Source organism: Osmerus mordax, chromosome 10 (assembly GCF_038355195.1).
Source record: "Osmerus mordax isolate fOsmMor3 chromosome 10, fOsmMor3.pri, whole genome shotgun sequence".
Classification (NCBI taxonomy): Eukaryota; Metazoa; Chordata; class Actinopteri; order Osmeriformes; family Osmeridae; genus Osmerus; species Osmerus mordax.
This window is the reverse complement of record NC_090059.1, coordinates 8,859,253-8,881,558: the sequence shown is the minus strand read 5'-3', so window position 1 is coordinate 8,881,558 and position 22,306 is coordinate 8,859,253. Positions and strand designations below refer to the sequence as shown.

The 22,306-nt window shown below is 42.5% G+C and overlaps 2 protein-coding genes and 1 long non-coding RNA gene across 3 annotated transcripts; 1 reads left to right on the top strand and 2 right to left on the bottom strand.

Moving 5' to 3' along the window:
• Positions 1 to 503: 503 nt before the first annotated feature.
• On the bottom strand, positions 504 to 18,059 carry LOC136950125 (rho GTPase-activating protein 27-like). The gene is made up of 18 exons (XM_067244240.1): positions 17,877 to 18,059; positions 15,988 to 16,880; positions 7,561 to 8,013; positions 6,893 to 7,129; positions 6,535 to 6,615; positions 6,174 to 6,275; positions 5,302 to 5,391; positions 4,388 to 4,455; positions 4,079 to 4,166; positions 3,612 to 3,713; positions 3,308 to 3,406; positions 3,013 to 3,121; positions 2,788 to 2,910; positions 2,508 to 2,606; positions 2,318 to 2,395; positions 1,871 to 2,002; positions 1,577 to 1,682; positions 504 to 1,414 (listed from the first exon to the last, which is right to left on the bottom strand). Exons 2-18 carry the CDS (start codon positions 16,810 to 16,812, stop codon positions 1,237 to 1,239), a joined length of 2,970 nt encoding a protein of 989 aa, XP_067100341.1. The 5' UTR covers positions 16,813 to 16,880; positions 17,877 to 18,059; the 3' UTR covers positions 504 to 1,236.
• Positions 12,060 to 14,454, bottom strand: LOC136950127 (uncharacterized). Its single transcript, XR_010877473.1, has 3 exons — positions 14,306 to 14,454; positions 12,894 to 13,084; positions 12,060 to 12,303 (listed from the first exon to the last, which is right to left on the bottom strand). It is a non-coding gene; the product is annotated as an uncharacterized lncRNA (long non-coding RNA).
• Positions 18,060 to 18,810: 751 nt separating the features above from the next.
• Positions 18,811 to 22,306, top strand: lsm12b (LSM12 homolog b). The gene is made up of 5 exons (XM_067244241.1): positions 18,811 to 18,953; positions 20,417 to 20,550; positions 21,006 to 21,115; positions 21,326 to 21,452; positions 21,702 to 22,306. The coding sequence occupies exons 1-5, from the start codon at positions 18,827 to 18,829 to the stop codon at positions 21,792 to 21,794; spliced, it is 591 nt and encodes a 196-aa protein (XP_067100342.1). The 5' UTR covers positions 18,811 to 18,826; the 3' UTR covers positions 21,795 to 22,306.

The window sequence follows — 22,306 nt, the reverse complement described above, 5'->3', positions numbered from 1 at the left end:
TTCGACGCAAATGAAACACAAGAGCTGCCCTATAAACGTATTATTTTCCTGTAAAAAAAATATGATTACTGTCCATTTCCGATGGGAATACATTTAGGATCTAGTCTGATGTCTTACAGAGTGGAATGAGCAACGTGTGTGTTTGTTGGCGAAGATCGAGGCAAGAATTGTCCCTGTCACAGTGTTTTTAAATAAGTCTAATTGAATTTACTGTAACAAGTTAAATTAATGCCTTTGTAATTATCTAGGTTTAGGAGTCAAACACTGGGATTATGACAACATTTTTGTTCAATGTATTTTCAATGACAATTTCAATTTATCTATTAATAAAAAATGCCAGCTATGATTAAATGTTAAGCTTGAATGGATGTAGTTTGCCTAAATTGTCGCATTAGAAATATTGGAATTCAACTTCCTACTTGAAAAGCTTAAAGAATAAAAAAAACTGTTGACTGGTCAGTAGTAGCCTACTAAATGTACAACTTCCCAACACAGAGTGAAATTACATTTTTACAAAGTTATTTTATTAAAGGATGTACTTTTCAGTAATATACAGCATAAATATATGCTATCTATTTCTATGTACAGGTCATAATCTCAGAACCAACCACCTTCATTTTGGTCTTGTTGTTAGGGTCTAGACTATTAATGCTAAGAAGAAATATTACAGAGATCAATTTCATTCATTATTGCCACAAAATGTGCCTCTTGGAAAAGTGCCGTCTTTGTAAACTGTACAAGGATGTCACATGTCTAACTCACAGCAGGTTGTTGGTATTATTCTCTTTTGTACAATTCTATATTACAGTAACAGGCTGTGTGGTTAATCTTAAAACGGAGTCAAACATTTGCATGAACACAGAACTTCATTGTGTCAATGTATTTAACAAAACATAAACATTCAAATACTTATTTTATCGTTTATAAAATATACCAGCAATGATAAATCCAGGTCTGCCTTTCTGGCGAGAGAGGTTAGGATGATATCTAACAATTGTAATGTGAATGTAATCTAAATGATAGTCAAGATCTACAAGAATGCATTCAAACACGTTAAACTGCAGTAAGTCACACTGCCGCTTCAACAGCAGGATGTGACAGAAATCTGAGAGTCCTCCCTACTGTGGCTAGCTAGCTCACTCAGACTACATCTCCTGTGTACAATCTGTGCTTTCTGATCCTTGCAATGCAAGCTTTGTTGTGTGATCCTGCCTCTGAGGGGAGCGTCTGATTCGTTTAGCTTGAGTGGAAGATCTGCTCATATTTGTTCAGGATGAGCTCCACGATCTGGTTCTGGAACACCATGTGCATGGTGATGTTGGCCGACTCCATCTCAGGCCTTAGCAGTGTGGGTCCAAATACGATGGCCACGTTCTGCACAGTCATCCTGTTCTCTTCCCCAAACTCGATCACCCTGGAAATGACAAACCGGAGTTGGACCACACATCCATTAGGCTGGATCATCCTAGTTGCACCTATAGTGTTCTCAATTTCCTATCTTTAACATGTAAGAAGAGTGGTTTAACTAGTATTTACATATCGTTATTAGGATGTGAGAATTATGTACAGGACATACTTCCGTAAATGTCCAAACAGAATTTCCATGGTGTCATGGTTGGCTGGAGGAAGAGACTTGACGAGATCACACATATAAGACACTTTCAAGTTATAATCAGCGGTTCCTGAAACGGGAAAGAGAAATATGCAAGGTTACACATGTTTTGTCGTACGCTTTGCCAAATGATTTGCATGTCACATCAGTAGTAACTGATTCACGACCAGAACGGCCAACAATGTTGGTCGTTGGTCATCGTAAGACTATGACCAGGATGTGTCAGTAGGAACACTGAGGTGATGACTCGCTGCTCACTGATGGCTGCGATGAAGCTGTTGAAGTGGCTGTAGGGGAACAGGGGCTCAGGAAGCTCCCGGAAGAACAACTTGAGGGCCCCTGTGATGACGTGGATGTCCTCCCACTGGCCATCCTCCAGGTCCAGCTCCTCTGCACACCAGAAACACATCAACAACTGTCAAGGAGCTGAGGGGGACCATTGGCACAATAAACATAATCAGACAGCTAACGTGACATATCAGAGTATGCTCATTTTTAGATTCTATTGTAGATGCATTGTATTTAAAGCACATACTGTCAGACTGTTCCTGTTCCTAACCATAGTAATACTGTTTGAACGATGCACTTCTGGTCTTTGATTAGTTGCTGTCCTTGCTTTATGCTTTTTTTGTTTATTTCTTTGGGTAAAAGCATCTGTTACGTTAATAAATGTTCGTGTTTAGATGGCACTGAGTGTGGCATCACCGTGATCTGCCTTGAAGCGTAGTTTCTGAATGACAGCCAGGTTTCCACTGACCCTGTAGATCCCATCGATGTCCAAACCTGTCAATACATCCACCAGCAGAGTGCTCAGATTCTCAGAGTACTCCATTACTGCATGTTTTACAGCGTCAAGGGACATTTTATTTGGATGAGTAATAAACTATGAATGTACCTCTCCTCTCAACTGCCCTGATGCATTTCTCAACAAAGCTGGGAACTGTATTCCGTTCCTGAGCGCAGAGTGTAGCCAGATGACATCCAAATACGTTGTCTGAGGCGGGGGGGGGGGGGGGGGGGGGGGGGGGGGGGTATTTTTGTTAGTATATGAAGACCAAAACAACATACATTTACAGGGTTTAATAGAACCTCTTGGAATTCATTTTGAAATGTCATTGCAGAACCACAAAAGGCAACTGGTGCCTGGTGCACAGCAGAGAGGGCCGTCGGCACACCTCGGAAGTATCCTTTCTCCTTGACAGACTGCAGCGTGGGCCGTTTCATGAGGAACTTGATCAGCTTGGTGCGCACCTTCTTTTGGTCCGTCTCGCCGTGGGCCCTGACCTCAACAGACTTGGCTGGGGAGAGAGGATGGAGAGGATGAGTTCTCCAAACGTTACCGACACGCAGTGGTTCATTTTCCCGGGGGCCGCGGGCGAGACCTCGAGGCTCTTACTTACACATCCTCCTCTTGTCCAGGGCGCCCGGGGATCGGTCCTCTCTGTCCGTGCTGGACGACTTCTCGCTGGCTTCCCCTTCCTCCTCCTCCGAGTGCTGCTCCTGTTGCTCCTGATGCAAAATGAACAAAGGTAAACAATGGTACCCAGCTCATCGGCACAGTGGACAGCTTTCAATGATGAGAGAGGCTTTTTCACTTGGTGGATGCCATCTTTAAAAGCATGAAAGTATCGCGTTTTGGCTTTGGTGTCAGCATGCTGTACATTGCCACGCGCGCAGTCAATTCAAGGGACTTACCAGCTGTCGGATGGTGTCGCCAAGAACTTTGTGCCAGTCACTGATGATGCTCTCTGTGTCATACTGGATCAGGAACTCAACACCGTTTCGGCTTTTCAGCTGTAGAAATAAAACATATATAATCTAATATGTATGCTTCCAACTTTGGAACACGTTTTTAGTTCCAGACTTAATCTCTCAAAATAACATAGCATGACATGCACTGTAACAATAAAAGAAAACTCAAACCTAAGGTACTTTAACCCATAGGAAATACATTTGAGGTGCTTACACACTGCATGCAATAGTAACACATTCTTCACACCTCTAAAACGTTCTTTTTGCTGGATTTGTCCTTGGGGGCCCAGCCAATCACAGCCCCTCGAAGCTCCACTGTGACCTCTGGGACAATCTGATTGATTTTATTCTTTTGAGAAAAGCATGGTTGTTATATAATATAAAACTGACAGCAATGAATTCCAAAGAAAACATTTGAACAAAGCACTGGCTGTTTTGTTAGACTGAAGGTTTGTCAATGGTACATTGCATTGTACAAACACACACCAAAGGCATAGAATTCTACAAGTCAAGTATGACAATATGAATGATTATACATAGGCTTTTAGTCGATCCACTTTGAAACTAGGGTGCAAGTAAATGGTGCAATCCTCATTCCTCCCCTCAGAAATGTTCACTTTTACATATGACGTTTACATATGGCGGAATGTACAGTCCACAAATGCAGTCAGGTGAGTGAGTTGCCTTGGTGATCAGTGCAGGTGGAGTTCCTACCAGAGCTACCGGAGCTGCAGACTTTGGGTCTTTGTGAAATGTTAGAACTCCTCCGTGCAGAACAGTCCAACACTGGGCCCAGTTCTTCCTGAATCAGAATCAGAAAGGGTTTTAATCGCCATGAAAGTTTGCTCAGACAAGGAATTTACTTTGGCAGGAAGGTCCTAGAGGCCACATGAGTATGTATGGAAAACATGATGATTTAGAGAGCCACGGGGACATGGAGGACAAACTGGGCCTTGTATTTGAATAAGTAGGAAGAATTCCATGGCTGTCATGTGCCAAGTGAAGGGATGAGGTCCGAATTACCTTACTCTTTTGCCGTTCTCGGACACTTTTGTTTTGTTGAGGATGCCAGCTTTTTCTAAATTCTGCACCTAAAGAAAAGGATCCAAATACAAACTTGTTTTCAGCATGTTTTCTTTAGAATACCTTTACTTAAGGTAAAGCATGCTCCTCTTAGCGTAACAGTTAAGCAAAGCTAAGCAAGTTTCCGGTAAACGCGCCACAATATTTTACAATACAATACACCCAATGGACCACACGAGGACAGTGTTTGACAAATCACAACATGGAAGGATTTTGTGTGGTCCGATCTATCAACGTATGATTGTAGACGTGTACAGTTTTGTGCAGCCATGTACTGCCGCATACTATAAAAACGTCATGTTTTCTTTCTAAATTCAATTGATACTTAACAACGCTGTGAATGTTTCACAGAACGGGATGTCCTTTTTGCGACACAAGGCTCAACAGGGAAAATCCCACCACACCAGGAAATATACTGTTGGCCAGGGGATATTTGATTTGCACTGACTCAGCCCCAAAGCAAACATACCAGAAGTGCACACACTTCTTAGAGGAATACAATATCAGCCTGTGAATTCACATGAGCAGCCTTGTCTCACTATATATTGTACTTATCAACCCCATAGATAACATGAACCATGTATCTATCAGGTTGGTGTTCTAAACATTAAAAACTAACAGTGTTCTGCAAGAACGTTGGGGTCAAACAGTAAGGGTTTCTCCAGACCTTCAGAGAGAGAGAGAGAGAGAGAGAGAGAGAGAGACACAGAGACACAGAACACCATTGAAAGAGGCACAGGACAGTTCACACACAGTATTCTGGGCCTTCATCACAGACAGTGCTGGAACAGAGCTGTCATTTTCAGCTCTGGGGCTGATCCAGTGTAATCAGTATCAGGAGACCGGGCACTCACGTGGTGCTGAGTCTCTGGGGAGTTGCCGGCGCTGGAGCCCTCACTGTCGAGGTCCGAGGCGTTCCTCCTGTGTGTTGGGAAGAAGAACTTCTGCTCGAAAAAACAGGAGACATAGTTGAGTACGGTCATTATTTGTATTCGTACCCAGTCAAATAAAGAAATGATGTACACGATAGTTCTCTTGGCCACAAATATGACATGTGATACAATCGTGAATGCAAAACCAACTAGGCTTTGCATGCAGGCTAGGATGTGTTTTTTCACAACAACAAAGGGTTAATAGAGAACCATAACTGAAAATGCCTGAGTTGCTTCTATTTCTTGTTTTTGGAACCAGGAGCCTCAGTATGAGAGCTGTCAGGTATTCTAGACTGGCTCCCAGGCTCTCCTTTCTGCCTGACAAACCCCTCTGTTACAGCCAGATGCTGCAGAGCCGTCACTCATTATACCCCCACCCCACCCCCCCCCCCACCCCACCCTACCACATCAGGTTCAAGTTCAGGTTACTTTATTTGTACCCGTAAGTAGATTTGGTCTACGGTGGACCAGTTTATACACAAACAGTGAACATTCAATCTGATAAAAGATTTACCACATCATATTAACACAGATCTGATGAGGTGTGTGTGTGTATATGCACATGGATACATTTACATTTAGTCATTTTTCAGACGCTCTTATCCAGAGCGACTTACAGTTAGTACAGGGACATTCCCCCTGAGGCAAGTAGGGTGAAGTGCCTTTCCCAAGGACACAACATCGTTTGTCACAGGCAGGAATCGAACCGGTAACCTTTAGATTACTAGCCCGACTTCCTAACCGCTCAGCCGCTCAGCCACCTGACTCCCCAGATACTGAAGTGCAGCACTCACCCCATCCTCCTGGGCTCTGCTGAGCTGAGCAGGGCACATGGTGTGTCTCCAGTTCACCTCGACGCCATTCCCCACATTGGAATGGCCTGAGGCTACAGGGGCCTAAGAGGGTCAAATCATAAGGGGTGACTGAAACTGGATTAACAAAGAGCTTTGATCTAAAAGTCTAACAATAGGGTTAGTGTCTTTCATACAGGAAATGCTACCTTAACAGCTTGATACTAGTAAAAGAAGTGATCTGGCTGTCTATACACTGTGGAGGAGGAAGTCAGCTAAACAGAGGGGTCATGCTTATGTAGCAGTAGATAGAGCTGCACATCCAGTGTCTCGCACATTCAGCAGTAGCAGAGGTTGTCCGTACCTCAGGCAGGTTCCACTGGGATCTGGAACCATCTTTAAGGTAGTAGTAGGTCTTCCCTCGGTCATCCAATGACTTGATCCACTGTCGCAAACCACACAATACAAAACATGTCTTACTCAGCCTCAATACGTTTTTGCCTAAGGGGAGGAGGAAACCTCTTTGAAATGTAGTTACGTAGAAACATTAAGTATTGTCTGTTCATGTTTGTAACAACCTCATAACATACAGCTTAATTGTCAACAGCAAAGCGTGGCTTCCAGCTCGCTTTCAACACAGACAGGACGAGAACGCCAAGTCACAACCCACTACTCGCTAAAACCATGTACCCAGACTGGCCTCTCTGACCAGCTCCAAGTACCTGCTCTTGGGAGTGTTCACAAGTAAACACCCACGTTCCATCGGGTTCCACCAGGAGGCTCCAGCCCGGTGGGGCGCTCCGGTCCAGATTGGCCCTGGGGAGGGGCGCCCGGGCCACAGGGTTGAGGGCGTAGTCCGGGGAGAAGTTGACTGGAGACGGGGGCTCGTGCTGGACCTCGGCATAGTCTGCTGATGAGGAGTACTCCTCCGCTGGGTAATCTTCTACTGGTAAGGGAGGCTGGAGAGAGAGACACAAACCCACACACGGGGTGTGCATGCACACACACACACATATATACACACACACGTGTGTGAGCACAAAGTCACATCCATATAAATACACATGGCGGAAGTGGTGGATACTAGCATACGTAGACATCAGACTGCGTGTCAAAGCTACTCATATTTGCGGAAAACTTGCAGGGTTGGACACGTGCAAGTATCAATTGGACGTCGACATTGTGTCATTTAAATCACGATCGGGGGCATTGTGAAACCACAAAGAATGAGGCAAGTGCATTGTTAATGATGGGCTCAGACAGCTATGTAGGTGCAAGGGATTTCAATCCATTAAGAGCACACCATAAGAGTGTCGTATTTACAGACCTCCCCTGGGTGGAAACTAAATTAGGAGCCGAAGCGGCAGTAAGTGGAGCATCCAGCCCTTACCGGCATGTCCTCTCGTGGCGTGTGCCCACCCAGAGGCTCCATCGGAGGGGGAGACGGGCTCAGCTGCTCCGGGGGCTCCCAAGATGTTGCTCCCGACGCTGGGTTGTAGAAGTACAGACGGCCGCTGGTCTCATCCACTAACTGTTCCCAGTCTGACGCCCAGGCAACAGGGGGGGAGGCAGCGATGGAAGACAGGCCGGGGGACTGGGAGAGCGAGAGCGAAACGAGGTCCTCCATCGGTGCTTCAGGGTCCATGGGGGGGTCTAAGGGGTTGTCCCAGGTGGTGCGCCCCGTGGCGGGGTGGTAGTAGTACTCCTGTCCGCTCTCTTGGTCAGTATGGACCTCCCATCCCTCTGGATCCAGATACGGAGAGCAAGGAGGGGACTCGGAGATGCTCTGGCGGAGGGCTGCTACATTGGCGTACACGGCGTCGTTGGCACTGTCATCGTCCGACTTTGGAACAACCAGAGACATCGGGTTTCAGATGTGAGTCAGCAAGTACTGTGGATAGTGTGACAACTGCTTCCAAGACCAATGCAGGTTGAAAGAATGCTGATATGCACCAAACGAGTCAGGCCTCAAAGCATAAATACTTTTTTGTGTCACCACTCAGTTCAAGGGTAGGTACAGTAGAAGTAGTTACTTCATGTACTATATATATATATAAATAGTTTACACATATATATACGTATCAGAAAGAGTAATAGAGTCTTTCTTCCGGAGCACTGTTAGCACAGGAAGTTACCTAAAGCTTTTTTTATTTATGCTTGCACTCCAGACCACAGACAGGTTCCTCCTACTTTTACAAACATCGCCCACACTCCTATTGGTCGTTGGTGGTTGACAGTAACTGTTGTTAACTGTTGTAACTGAATGTTACTGATGCCACAATATCGAGATGAGTATAGTCAAAAGGGCAAGGATTATTTCTAAAATTGCACAAAGGAACTTTAAAACACTGCAGTCTTCAAATACACAGAGCCTTACAGCAACACTAGCTTTCTTCAACTGCAATATGATCTCATTATAACAATCCTTTCTTGATTCCCTGTTACTTTCAACACATAAAACACGCTCAGAGAACTCTAAAAAGTGTGGTACAACTGTGATACACTTGGTCACTGCATTTTTTTAAAGAGATGGATTCCTAATGTCCCAGAAGCAAAACATTGAATCGTACCTGCATCCCGAAACGGCTTTTCCCTCTGAATTGAAGACTCCTGGGACATATAACCGACAGCCCTGCATATCCAGCCATCCTGTGCACTGGGAGACAGACGCTACTGCCTCTCTCTCACTCTGAAGAACACCACCTTCATGTAGGTCTTCTCACCACTCTATAGCAGCCAGGTTATATTTAACAATGCGCCGTGGGTGTGGTGGTTGAGAGCACGAGCCACTCTGAGAGAGACTTATGTCCTTTATGGTAATCCGCGATTATGATCGTCGTAGCTAATGCCTGATCATCGCTCCATGGTAATCAATGCACACGACCAGACAACTGACCCCGGCAATGGCTTTATTGTAAAGACAAGAGAGACTAGAGCATGATGGAGATCAATAAATCCAACTCGCATTTCGTTCGAGTAGATGTAGGTTGAATGCCCCTGGCCCCTGGAGAGACTCACCAAAGGGACCACACACAAACCATCAGGGAGAACTCGAAAAGAAGCGGATTTCACGTGGAGGAATACCAACGTCAATGAGCCACAAGGAGACGTTTTACGGTTTAAGCTCGTCTAATACCCACTGAGGTGTGTGCTGCTTGTAATGATCACGCTTCAGTTAATGCAGCCATACACTCTACAGCTGAGTTCATATCCGTGTGTGGCCAAGCAGGAAGCTGCAAGTGTGAACAAAACTAGGCACAAAAGACCCCAGTTGTCCAACTATCGATGTATAACCTGTATTCTCATCATGCACACTGTCCTATTTACAGCTAAGCACAAGAATAGTTGTGGATCTACCTGAGTTGCCACTGGCAGAGTCAATTCCCTCCTTGAGCCAAAACCGGGCCGGATTTTGGAGTAGAGATCCACCATGTTGATGTAATTCCAATTATAGCCATATAGCTAACTAGAAAACAGCTGCACTGCCCAACATACTAAGCTGGGTTTACTGTCTAAAGATAAGGCAAGCCGACACATCCTAGCACACACAATACCCCTTCAGCAGCACATCCTCTCAAACAGCGGCTGCTGGCAGCTAAGGACAGATACAGAAACTCAGAAAGGAGAACTGCCTACTTGGTTACATTGACAAGGGTTGTGTGTGTGTGTGTGTGTGTGTGTGTGTGTGTGTGTGTGTGTGTGTGCGCGTGTGTATGTGTAAGAAAGAGAGTGAGAAAGCATGAGACGGGGAGGAGAATTTTTTTTGCGTACAGGTCATTTTCTCCTACTTCATGTCTGCCTTGACAACAATGAAAAAGTAAAAGTCGACATCGATGTTTCAAAGAACATTTACTTGAGTGATAAATTAACTAGCAAGGAAGCTGTGGCAGAGCAAGATGCATATAATGGCCATAGAGCATATGTTCAGTTTCCATAATCGATTGTATGAAAGTCATAGTCAAGTTAAATAGTCAAATATCAAGTATGCATTTGTGTGTGTGTCAGTAAAATGACAACTTCGTCAAATGACCGGAATGATTGTTAAATCTGTTTAATTCTGTAGAACTGCTACTGCATATTGCTACAGCACTGTTTTGCTCATTTCGGATAAGGAAGGATGATGATGTAAAACAATTGCAAATGTCCAAAAGAATCTAGAAAAACATATCACAAAAATGTTGATGCAATCCATTTACCTGTTAATCCTCACTGCTCAAATTCACAAAGACAATAAAAAAGGTACACAACGTTGAAGTACATTTTACAGTAAAGACTTATGAGGAAAGGTTCGCTGGGCTTCAAACAGCAGAGTTGGTAAATGCCTCAGACAGGAAGCTTTGAGAGTGGATAATTGCTCAACCATCTCTTCCTTCCAGATGCTGTACCCTTCTGGCTCTGAAAACTTAACTAACCCTTGAACAGTCTGACCTTTCATAGAGCCTCATGGAAATGGCACTTTGGTAGGCGTTAACTACAGGTTGTGGGAAAACGCAATTTCCCTGTTGACTAGATTGCAAAATAGCCTGTTTTTCTCATTTGCTGTGACAGTGTTCTAATGCATCTGATCATGAACTGTGGTGTCAAACACGGGGAATGATTACACTTTTTCTTTGGTACATGTTTTTTCACTGAATGTTATTTCTTATAATCATTTCCAAGTGGAAACTATGTTTGACAACATGTCCAAGTTTACAACAATAACTAAGGGTGGGTCTGTCAGAATGAAAATAAATTCAACATGCTGGAATGCGAACTAATGGGTGACATGGTTGTCACCAGAAACTGGGTTTTGAAAGAAAGTAGTTGGGAGTTCTACTTTGCATATTGTTTATTTGGATACATGCTCCTGTGGCTGGAGTGTTTTTGCCTAAAGGTGAACATGTTGTCTATCCTCTTTACATGGTCATGTTATTCAGTTCCTGGAACAGCCTAAAAATGTCCCTTTCAAAAAATATTTTGTTATTCAATGAGTCTGGGAATACTATGGGCTTTATGTTACTACGACATACGTGGTGTATTCTGGTACAGAAGGCCACGGAGATTTGACCCTTTGCTCCAGCCTTTTCCAACAGGTCCTGAATTTTTCTCAGTTAATACATTTACATTTATGCAATTAGCAGACGCTTTTATCCAAAGCGACTTCCAAGAGAGAGCTTTACAAAAGTGCATAGGTCACTGATCATAACAACAAGATAGCACCAAACATTGCAGGCAGCCAAAACATGAAGCATACAGTGTGGAAAACCAAATAAGTGCCAAAGGGACATTGCTACCACACCAGAAGCACCGATGGTATATGTTACTAAAGGGTACCGGATTGATCTAAAGAGACGGAACTGAACTGAAGTGGAGATTTCTTTACACACAGGTGAAACTAAAGACCAAAAACTAAAATGCTTACATCTGGTAACATCTGTGGGTACTTTTTATTGAGTAGTGGATCTGAAATTAAAAGAGGTGGAGGTACATACTTTCATGAATAGCCCTCTCCTGAGGTACTGTTCACCCTGACTCACTAGCTGGAGGCTGGGGTGCCAAGACAAGCTCAGACACCCAGTACGAAACTAACCCACTAGTTTCTAACACTAGCTGTGTACATGTCAGTGCACCAGTCATATTATCCACCAAGGACTTACTTACACACTTACTTAGTTTGCAAATATGTACAGTTCCCTGACAATTTCTCGATTTAAATCACTTGCGACACAATTAACAGGATTAAATTAAAACATTACAGATATATCTTAATCTATAGATTTCTTCCATTTTGAAGCCTATCACTCGAAATGGAATAGACATCCCCCACTGCATAGACCAAAACTCTAGTTGATTACTTAACCACATTAGCAACCATCCAATCAAACAATGGGGGAGCCAATTGGGGCCCAAATCACGCCACAAAATACACAGTCGGGCTATTGAAAGAGTCAGGCTCCACCCCCTATTACATAACTCCTCATGGCCCAGAATCGAGTAATACCCAGAGAATGCATCCAGAGGTATTCTACTTATTCCATACTTACCTAGGGCTTCTGTTTTCATACTTTTCTGCATCCCAAGTTGCTAATCTAATATCAACAGACCATAAGAGCTCTCAGTCTTCAAGGACATGAACCACATCCAAAGTCCAATCCTTCAAAAAAAGATCAGGGTCAAACTATTTGGATCTAAATGTGTTAAGTGTTTTATGAAAACAGAAAGGAAAACCAATCTTAGACATCATTGCAAAATGATAATAATCGTATAATACACTTGAGACTGTCAGGTTTATCAGAAGTACGAGGAGACATGCGGGACCCCCTAGAGAAGATAACTAACAAACCTGTCGAGCACCTTGGAAAAATGTAGGCTTTCCACCTCCTACTGTCAATGGTATGTAAAATACTTAATATGTACTTAAAAGTATTTTATTGTCAAACCGCACAGACTAGCACAGGGTCAGACTGGGCACGGACATTCTTAGGACAAAACAACGCAAAGCAACCTGGCATAACATGACATATAAGTACTCAGAACAAGTTTACACCTATGACAAGTTAACATGTAATACAATAGACCTTCAAGCAGAAGCATGATTATTCGACTCCTCTCATTCATTACTGCAACTAGCTTCATGAAGCTACACCACATCCCATGTCCGCACAGATTCCACGGCAGCCAAAAGATGTGAAGCGCACACAGCGCTGAGGGGGAACCAGGTAGATAACATGCCACGCAACTCACCTGTCAATCGATGCAACTGTCATGTTCCATCAGAGCGCAAACAGAGAGCCTCAGTGTTGCAACTGCCGCAACCTCTCAAACGACCTGTTTGAGCAGTTTCCCAGCACCTGATTTGGTTATAAACTCCATAGAGCTGCTTGCTCCTCTACGTGATGTCACCAGGCAGGGACCGTGTCTCTCTAGTGCCTCGTCTGATTACAGCATGGCAGAACAGAACGGACACTGTTAGCTGAATTGTAAAACTTGCCAAAATATGAAGGGGTTGAACCACAAAACGAAGATCGGCCCCTCTCTATTCTCTTTGTTAGTTCTTGGGGACATGGGACTGGCTGAAGCATTTGGACGAAATGTATGGGGATTACCCAAACAGTTCTAAATACTGGGATAATGCAGACAATTTGTGAACGCACAAACAACAGATGCATGTCACTCCTATAAAATTGTTTGCAATCCAATAAAAAAGCATATTAGTTTAGTAGAAGTAGAAATAATGTTAATAGAAAAACAATTTACCAGTTCAAAGTCAAATACAACAACTACAATCTGTTAGCACTCACGTTTCCAGGGCTCAAAAATGTTTGCCTTTCTCAGGAATTTGTAGCACATGGCAGATCATTAAGGATCCAGAAAACATGGATGTCTTGTGTCACTCAGTATAACACTGTACAACCTCTGTTTTAGTCTGACACAATTAGTCTCAGGAATTTGGCAATTTACAGATTTGTCAAGAATTAAGGAACACAATTAGTTGCCGTTCATTAATGTCATAATAACGTCATAATACACAGTGGTGTTCAGTGCCAGGAAGACCAGAACAGCCTAAATCTGAGGATGCCATATCTAGGGGCTGTTCAATCACCAGTGATTACAACTCCAATGCCAGACATTAGTGGAGTCAAACACACCTAGGGGGTTTCAGAGAACAACTGTGCCATGTACATGCACACTTGATAGAGTGACCTATATATGGGCTAACTACTAGTAAAGACATTGTAGAACCCACACTGTGCCTCTCAGTTAAACCCCCACACGTCACCATGGAGACCTCCTCTCCATTGTAGGGAAGTAGGGCTCCACTTGAGGGGTCCTGGCACGTCCAAATAAGGCTCAGCTCTATCCTGACAGTTAAAAGAAATAAAGGACCGAAAATTCCCAAGAGAACAGGAAGTAACAAGTCCTGATTTAAGTAAGTTAAAATACAGTTATAAGATTAATAATACGCTTATTATTATTATTATTATTATTATTATTACTACACATAATGATTTAACGTGCTCTTCTTCCGTAAATTTCAATGCCCTACAGTTGCCCTACTGAATTGAAATTAGCACTAACTAATATCGCTAAAATATCAATAAGGCCCTAGCCGAAATAAAGTTTGTAAATGTTTGGCCTGACGTCACTCACTTTACCTTGTAACAGGTGAAAGGCAGCTGTAGAGGTCTCAGGTTTCTCCCTTTTAATTTTTTTGCTATGGTGAAAAAACAACGCTTTCGTTAGCAAAACTTCATAAGGCATTTGCCATGGTTTTGTTTCTCTGCGCAGACATAACATGCTCGACGTCATTGGTGCTCTGGCAACCAGGTAGCAGCTGGAGTCAGTCGTTTGGGAGTGGTTGAAGTTTCAGATTAACTCCTTCATTTCTGTGTCGACTCGCATCAGCGGGTGAAACCTGTTTAAAACCTGTTTTGTTGGGCTCATCAAGGTTCCACTGGCCTGAAAGTTTTCCAAAATGTTACATCACGGTAAATAGTTTGGTATTTTTCAGAAAACGTTGTAATGTGCTCGCATGTGCAAAGTAGACCACAATAAAATCCATACACACCAACAAACGAGTCCCTCTGAGCCTTGTTTTAGAGCCTTCTGTAAGTTCCACCGGTCTGAGAGAACACCAGCTGCACTATGTGCAGTATTCAAGGGGCACTCTTGCCTGGCAAGCACAAAAGGACGACAGGGCATTCATACGTAGATGAGCTGGAACCGCTCCACCATGGTGTCCAGATATCTCAAATGCCAATTTTAGGAATTTGTCTATTAGATTCACAAGAACTTCTCTGTATTCATCTCTAAAAAGTGATGTTGCGGATACTGTAACCACAGTGTGGCTTTCAGTGACTGTCATACATAAGTACATACCTTTCAATTCACATCATACAGGCTAAATCACACAAGTGACATACATCTTTAATCCAGATCACAAGCCTCACTCAAAGCATCTTTTGCCTCATATATTTACGATTCCGCCAACAGTTTCCCAAATGTGATATGGTTTGGTTGGGGTTCTTTTTGCCTGAGTCATACTGAACACAAAACCTGACAGAAGTACAGCTCATACTTTTCCTCCTTAACTATTTGGGTTGTTCTGTGAATCAGGGAAAATATCAGACCTCTCCAATCTGTAAATAAACACCAGTGAGTCTAGCATAATGGAGGCTATGATGGTAGTTCCCCTCTCTCCCGTTCTATTTATGTTTTTTTTCTCCATCTTGTACTGTTTTTACACACATTTTTGTTGGCCCAGAGACTCTCAAAACTTCACAAAAGGGGACAATTCATATTTAGGGGTTTTCATACTTATCTAGCACAACCAATAACTTTTGTATTCAACTCAGCTATTCAAGTATTCCCTTAAAGCTAAAATGTGGCTTATTTGTTTCTGTGGCTTAAAAAGGGTGATAATAAGGATGCAAATACCTTCTCCCCAATCCATCAAGGAGTGTCTGATACTAGAGGTCTCTCTTTTGATATACCAAAATGATTGATACAAGGAAATCACACAAGTGCAATAGTTCGGAGCGACTCTTTCCACTTGATTGGTTAAAACTTATTATTTGATTTGCATGTTTCCCCCATCTTTATTGTACTGTACTAATGTGTATATATGTTGTACTACACATATACACTGTTTATACATATTTTTCATAGGGTTGTAAAAATAACAAGGGGAGTCAAAATGACTAAATAGCACCCTCTGGTGCCCCATTATAATAATATCAACAGAGACAATGACCACGTTTCAATGTATTCAAAAACAGACTCAATAAAATGTGAATGGTATGTATGTAAGAAATGCACCGAATTGTGATAATGTTACCTGTGCTTTTGGAAGGGGTACTGTGGCAGGATTCATGTTTTGAAACTCGCTCAGCTGCTGGAACACTTCTGTTCCAGTTGAAGCCAGAGATGTAGGAAACACTGGAGGTGGAAGATCCATCAACTCTGGGGTCTTTCTATCTGATATGGTCTCATAGATGTCTGAATCTTGGTATTCGGAGGGCTGCCCACTAGGATCTCCCTGCGTCGTATGCCCTTCAGAACTTCCCAGTTCCACGATCAAAAGGGGTTTGCTAACTGACATCACCTGGGGAACTTCACTTGGGTCTTTGGATACAATATGAGGTGACAGGTAGGGTTGCTGTGAGTCACTGACTCCAGAAGGTTCTGAAGTGAAGGAGAAACCTGCAGCCACACTGTATCTCTTTGGATGATGTTGGACATCCCTGGATTTGGCTGATGCCAGTTGTCCAAGCACAGGCTGTGTGTGATCCGATGTTTTAATGCCATTGCATTCTCCACGGCAACCAAACGTGGACATTGTGAGAGAATCATTCGTAAATGCCTGAACCCTTGTACTAGCTGATGTTGTGCATGGTTTATTTTCTGGTTCTCCGCCAGACAATAGGTCAGAGGATGTCTGGCTTTTAGCGGTAGAGTCTATGATTGACTGAGCAGCTGAAGGGAGCTCTCTCACATACTTGACAGGAATGTAAAAGGGCTTTGTCTGGAGGTCCTTGCGAACATGCCACCAGATTTCGTTGGTTTTGGCAACCAGGATGTACCTCTCATTGGGCTTAATGGACACCTGCCTCCCATTTCGTGCAATGTACTCAAATTCATAATCCACCAATACAAGGTTCATCTTTTCAATGCAGCCACTGTCGGGTCTGTGTGGGAGGCAGTTAGCACAAAAGAATGGTAATTGGAGAGCTGGAAATAGAGGAAACACTTAGTGAACTACATGGAAGATGTATATGTATTTAACTTCATATCAAAACACATTTCTGAGCCAGAGTCACAGGATTCAGTTGTATCCAATTCAATCCGAATTTGTTTGGTTTGCGACCTGTTACTCATGACAGTAATAATTTCCGACCCCAGTTATTTGGGGTATGTTATTTGAAGGAAGAACTAATGAAGAGGTTGAAGAGGTAAACTTTGTGACATTCAATGTGCATCTGCTTGTTATCACCAACTTCCACTTTTTATTTTTATAGCAGCATTTTTAACTTCTGCCTGACATTATCTACAAAAGGAAGGCAGGCTGGCCAGAATATAATATAGACTTCAGTTCATGCAACCTGCAACAATGCAAAGGCACCTGCAAATGTTCTGCCATACACTCAAACAAGACTGTGCCCACAGAACAGGAAACCTGCACAATCCTGAGGTAAACATCACCCTGGCTTTGTGTTGCACTCTCAGTTTCCCATGAAAGGACCTGTGAGACCCCTGCTTCGCAGAATCACTTCCCCATTCCAACTTCAAGTATAACACATTTAACACGAGAAGCAATACTCAAAGCTTGTCACTCTATAATGGAGAATATGGTTATGTAAGGCTTGAAAAAAGTTTTTTCATGCAATTGAAAATGGCAATTACTGTCCATCTCAATGCTGCAAACCAAGTAAATGGAACTTTCGTGCTTACAGTTAACAGTTACTAGATTCAACAACTGATTCAACTACATTATGTTTTGTTAAGTATTTGAGAAACTTGAAAGAGACAATGATAAAAAACCTAGATCCAAAGATTAAGAGACTAGATAGACAATGACACATGATGTGTAAGCCTGTAATATGACTAACATCACTGGAGAGGAAGTCTATTGTCAGATATATTATATTACAACTCACACACTGACATTATTTTCATCATTAGACACTCAATATTTACATTCAAGACGTAATTAAAGACGGATTGTACCTTCAGTTCGGAATTTAGAAGAACCAACTGTTTTCAGTGGAGGTCAGGGCTTCAGCTTCAAATACAAATTCAGACTCTCCTTCATTGTCTCCTGTATAATACAATTCCCTTCTTCTAAATAACACCAGTACCTGAAGTCCAGTTAAACTCGACTATCATCCACTAAATGGGTCTTCTCATGTGCCTCTCTCATTTCCTGTTATACTCTGTCGTGCAACTATATGCAAAGTGGTGTTGACATGGAGACAGGAAGATGAGTAGTGCTGAGCTATGAGACATGGGAGGCTTGACTGGAATCTTCTCTAAACCTCCCCCACAGCACACACATAAACAACTTCCTTAATACTGAAATAATGACTTGATGCATGCATATTGAGACTGACAGCAGTGAGTTTAAAAACTGTGAGTTTATGTGATCTTTAAGGATTGTTTCAGCCATAATAATAATAGAAAAGAATACAACCGTACACGAAAGGGTGAATATAGTTTTGGGATGAAGATTTGGGACCAACTAGGATTAAGGTATGGTTAGATTCAGTGTTAAAATAAATTCACTGGTAGTTGGCCCGTCCATTTTCAAGTTTATTTGCTTTTAGTGCAGGGTTTCCTATTTGTGATTTGATCAGTGATCATTGATCATTTTTAACATGACATTGCCCAAGGTCTGCATTAATTAAAGACTGAAAACTATTTAGCGCTCATATTCATAACTTTTGAAATTGACTGTCAAACTAAAAACAATTCTATTAATTTGTAAGCCCATCCTCATATGTTGTAGCCTACACATAACTGACCTAGGCCCAGTCATTTTGGTAGCCATGCACAAGAATATTGCTCAGTGAATGAATAAAATATGAATGAGTGAATATTCAACACGCCCCATTGTCATCTAAATGACGCAATCACGCACTTTTACGTAAAGCTGGCGCTCCGGTTTCCTGGCGGAGAAGATGGCGGCTCCTGGACCGGGGGAGTATTTCAGCGTCGGGAGCCATGTCTCTTGCCTTACCTGTTTGGGCCAGCGTCTGCAAGGAGAGGTGGTGGCTTTTGACTACCAGTCCAAGATGTTGACTTTGAGTATCCTTTCTCAGTGTTTGAGAGCTATTGAATCTTCGGCCTCTTGTCTCTGGCTGGAAGGCCCTGTAGGGTAGCCAACCGAAATATGTCAAATAGTGATCCGCGCAGGCGTAATTGGCAGTAGCCGAGTTGTGGAGCTATCTTTGTCCCATTTAAATATTTTTTATTCGTCCATTTAAATTGCCGTTGAGCCATTAGGTTTCTAGTTGATCCACAATTGGGTATACATCGTTGTAAATGTACTAAAATCTTAGTTTCAGGCTTCCATGTGTTGAGATTCCACATTGTATTGCTAGTCCTCGGCTAGGATCACTATTTGGCAGAACCCTGTAGTAAATGGCATCATGGCAGTTTCACGGACTTGCTGCTAACAAGCAAACTGGCTAGCTAGCTGCCTAAAGCCACAGACAAGTGTCACAGTGACATTTAGGTTTTAAGTAATGTCTGTCACATAATCGGTTGATGCAAACTACGTGTATGTATTGTTGTAGCTCCCTAAACTTTGAGAATTTGCTAGTTATACAGATGGGCAGTCCTTTTTTTTCTCTCGTTACAGTAGTCGTTAGTTAGCTAGCTAGCAGATATTTAGTAGCTGCTATTACAATAGCTCGGCCTATGGTTTAATCAAGCAGTAAAATAATTCAGTTGGAACGGTTAACATTCTCGCCATCTACGGTAGCAAGCTATAGCTATACTAGTATTTTTTGTCCCGAGTCTCGTGATGGAAGACCACCATCATCTGACATGTATCTAAATAAGAAAAACTAGCTATCAATACATAATTATTTGTTTATGCAGACAACCCTGCCCATGCATATTATTTAAAATCGAATTAGACATGTTAACAAGTTTAATGAAGAAAAAAAAATGTCCATCAAGATTAGGGTGTCACTCATTCATTGGACTGTCATGGCAGTAAATCCCATGTGATTGTCATTTCGAATTTTAAGGTACTCAGCAATCAGAAGCATATATTTTGTCCACATCTCACCCTCTGTTCTCCGGGACTTGTAAGGTACAGGTGCACTTTATCAAATGGATGTGTGTAAATGGATGTGTGTTTCTGGGCAGGTCAACGCTAACCTTTCAATGTTTCCTTTTCCTGATTTGTAATCGATGTCTTTTATAAACTTGGCCTGAGCTACTCATTTAACATTTTATTAATTTAGCATGCTGTTAACCAAAGCAACAGAAGAGAAAGGCGGCATTCCTAAATATATTAGTATTAGATTTACCTTTGTGAGCCTGGCAATATGGTGCTCTATTGGTGCTTTGCTTACCCATGGTTACAATAGGTGGCAGCATTGACCCCTGGTTGTGACTGCTGGTTGCTGCATGCGTTGTCTGTCTTAATGGTTGGTAACAGAGGAAAGGGTTTCCAAAGAAGGGTGCCTTGTCTGTTTTCTGTGATGTCAGGTGCCACCATGTATTTGGATGTTCACCTTGACTTCAGATCCTTCCAGAATGCGCTCCTTCCAGTGGAAAGCCGAACCTCCATGACGTCATCCTGATCAACTTAGCGTATGTTTCTGAAGTGGACATAATAAACGATCGCACTGAAACTCCTCCTCCTCTAGCATCTCTGAATGTTAGCAAGGTAACGCCATTTCCATTCCCCGACCTTCACCTTGCATGTGCAAAGTCGCCCACTAGAACACATCTCATAGAACAGGAATTGTCTTGAACTCGCTCTGCCGGTTTATTCAAACATAACCAAAATGGTCAGAACTGGTAGGAGTTGACCAAGGCACATGGAAAGGGGTTGAAAACCTCTCTTATCTACACTACATCCACTGGAGATCTTCAGCCATATTGTGTGCCTTTTTTGTTTTGGTTTGTTATTGTGATTGCGGCTAGTGCATCGGGTTAGGTGTGATGGGACTAACACGAGGTGGGAGGGTGCAAGGAAAGAGGGTTTGAGTCAGGACACGGTACTCTATGTTGTATGTACTTCAGTTCACAATTGCTTAAGTGGTTTTCTGTTTGTGGTGAATTGACACTTGTTGGAATACCCCTATATCTTAAACCTTTTTCTTTTTCATCTCCTAAAAGCTTGCCAATCGGGCAAGGACGGAAAAGGAAGACAAGCTGTCCCAAGCCTATGCAATCAGTGCTGGGGTTTCTGTGGAAGGCCAACAGCTATTCCAGACTATTCACAAAACGTAAGCATTTCCACCAATGGTACATAACTGTCAGTAGCCTGACTAAGGGTTTCCAATAAAAGTCATGGTTTATTTTTGATTGATTTATGTTTCTGAAGCAAGCTTTGCAAAGACCCAACTGTAAATATGCATGTAGAGTGGCAGTGTTTAAATGAGATGGCAGCTGTCCGATGTTTCAGGACTCTTTCTAACGATTTCTTCTTGTTGAAGCATCAAAGACTGTAAATGGCAGGAGAAGAACATCATTGTGATGGACGACGTCGTCATCTCGCCGCCTTATCAGGTTGAGAATTGCAAAGGCAAAGAGGGAAGCGCTTTAAGTCATGTACGCAAAATAGTAAGTATCCAGGCCCACAGAGTTGTCTGTTTGTGTTGTGGATAGTCCTGTCTAGAGCTGTCTGTAGGTGCTCAAACTACAGAATGCAGCAATTGGGTTGTATTAATGAGGTATTTCTGACAGCAATTTACGATGGGTTGAAAATGTATTGATTTTGTCATCGGTGTTTGTGTGTATATATACCAACTTCAAATGGATGATCCAAATTGTGTTACTGTATATATCTCAAACTTGACCTTCTCCTTGTAGGTTGAGAAACATTTTAGAGATGTGGAAAGTCAGAAGTCCATGCAACGTTCACAAGCACAGCAAACACAGAAGGACTCCACTTTATCTTCTTGAGTCGCCTGTGTGGGTTGACTGGGGAAGGCGACGCGGGCAGTTTGGTCCCACTGCCAGATGAGGTCGGCATTCCTTGCCCTCAGTCCCAAGACCATGAGGAGGAGCGCTGAGGGCCCTGGGTCCGGAAGATCAAAAAACATTTAAGAAAAAGACAAAAAAGAACGAGGAAAGAGTAAATCTTAAATTAGACTTTATAAAGATAATTTAAACATGAACCATAAAGCATCCATAGTTTCCTTAACTAACTTGTTTCATTCTCCCCACCCTACCTGAACCCTTCCAAACAGCTTCTTTTTCCTCCCTTCTCCCTTTGCCTTCAATTCCATTTTCTTCAAAAAGAAAAAAACTCAAGCAGTCAGAAAGGCTTGTTAGCTTTATTTTCTGTCATTTTTTTCCTTTTTGCTGTATCCATGTTCTACAAGTGTCTGTATTTTCTGTATTTTAAACAAAATGTGACTTGAAATGCCACACTTTAAAAAGGACATTTTCTAAAATAAAAGAAACAAAAATTC

What these genes read in the sequence shown, in the direction of transcription:
- LOC136950125 (XM_067244240.1), bottom strand. Translation starts at nt 16,812, where the DNA reads ATGAACCTTGTATTGGTGGATTATGAATTTGAGTACATTGCACGAAAT. An exon ending in GGAGAAAGGATACTTCCGAG is followed by an intron (nt 2,607 to 2,787) that starts GTGTGCCGACGG and finishes CCCCCGCCTCAG; the next exon opens with ACAACGTATTTGGATGTCAT. An exon ending in CAGGGCAGTTGAGAGGAGAG is followed by an intron (nt 2,396 to 2,507) that starts GTACATTCATAG and finishes ATGTATTGACAG; the next exon opens with GTTTGGACATCGATGGGATC.
- lsm12b (XM_067244241.1), top strand. Translation starts at nt 18,827, where the DNA reads ATGGCGGCTCCTGGACCGGGGGAGTATTTCAGCGTCGGGAGCCATGTC. An exon ending in GTCCAAGATGTTGACTTTGA is followed by an intron (nt 18,954 to 20,416) that starts GTATCCTTTCTC and finishes AGATCCTTCCAG; the next exon opens with AATGCGCTCCTTCCAGTGGA. An exon ending in TTCCAGACTATTCACAAAAC is followed by an intron (nt 21,116 to 21,325) that starts GTAAGCATTTCC and finishes TTCTTGTTGAAG; the next exon opens with CATCAAAGACTGTAAATGGC.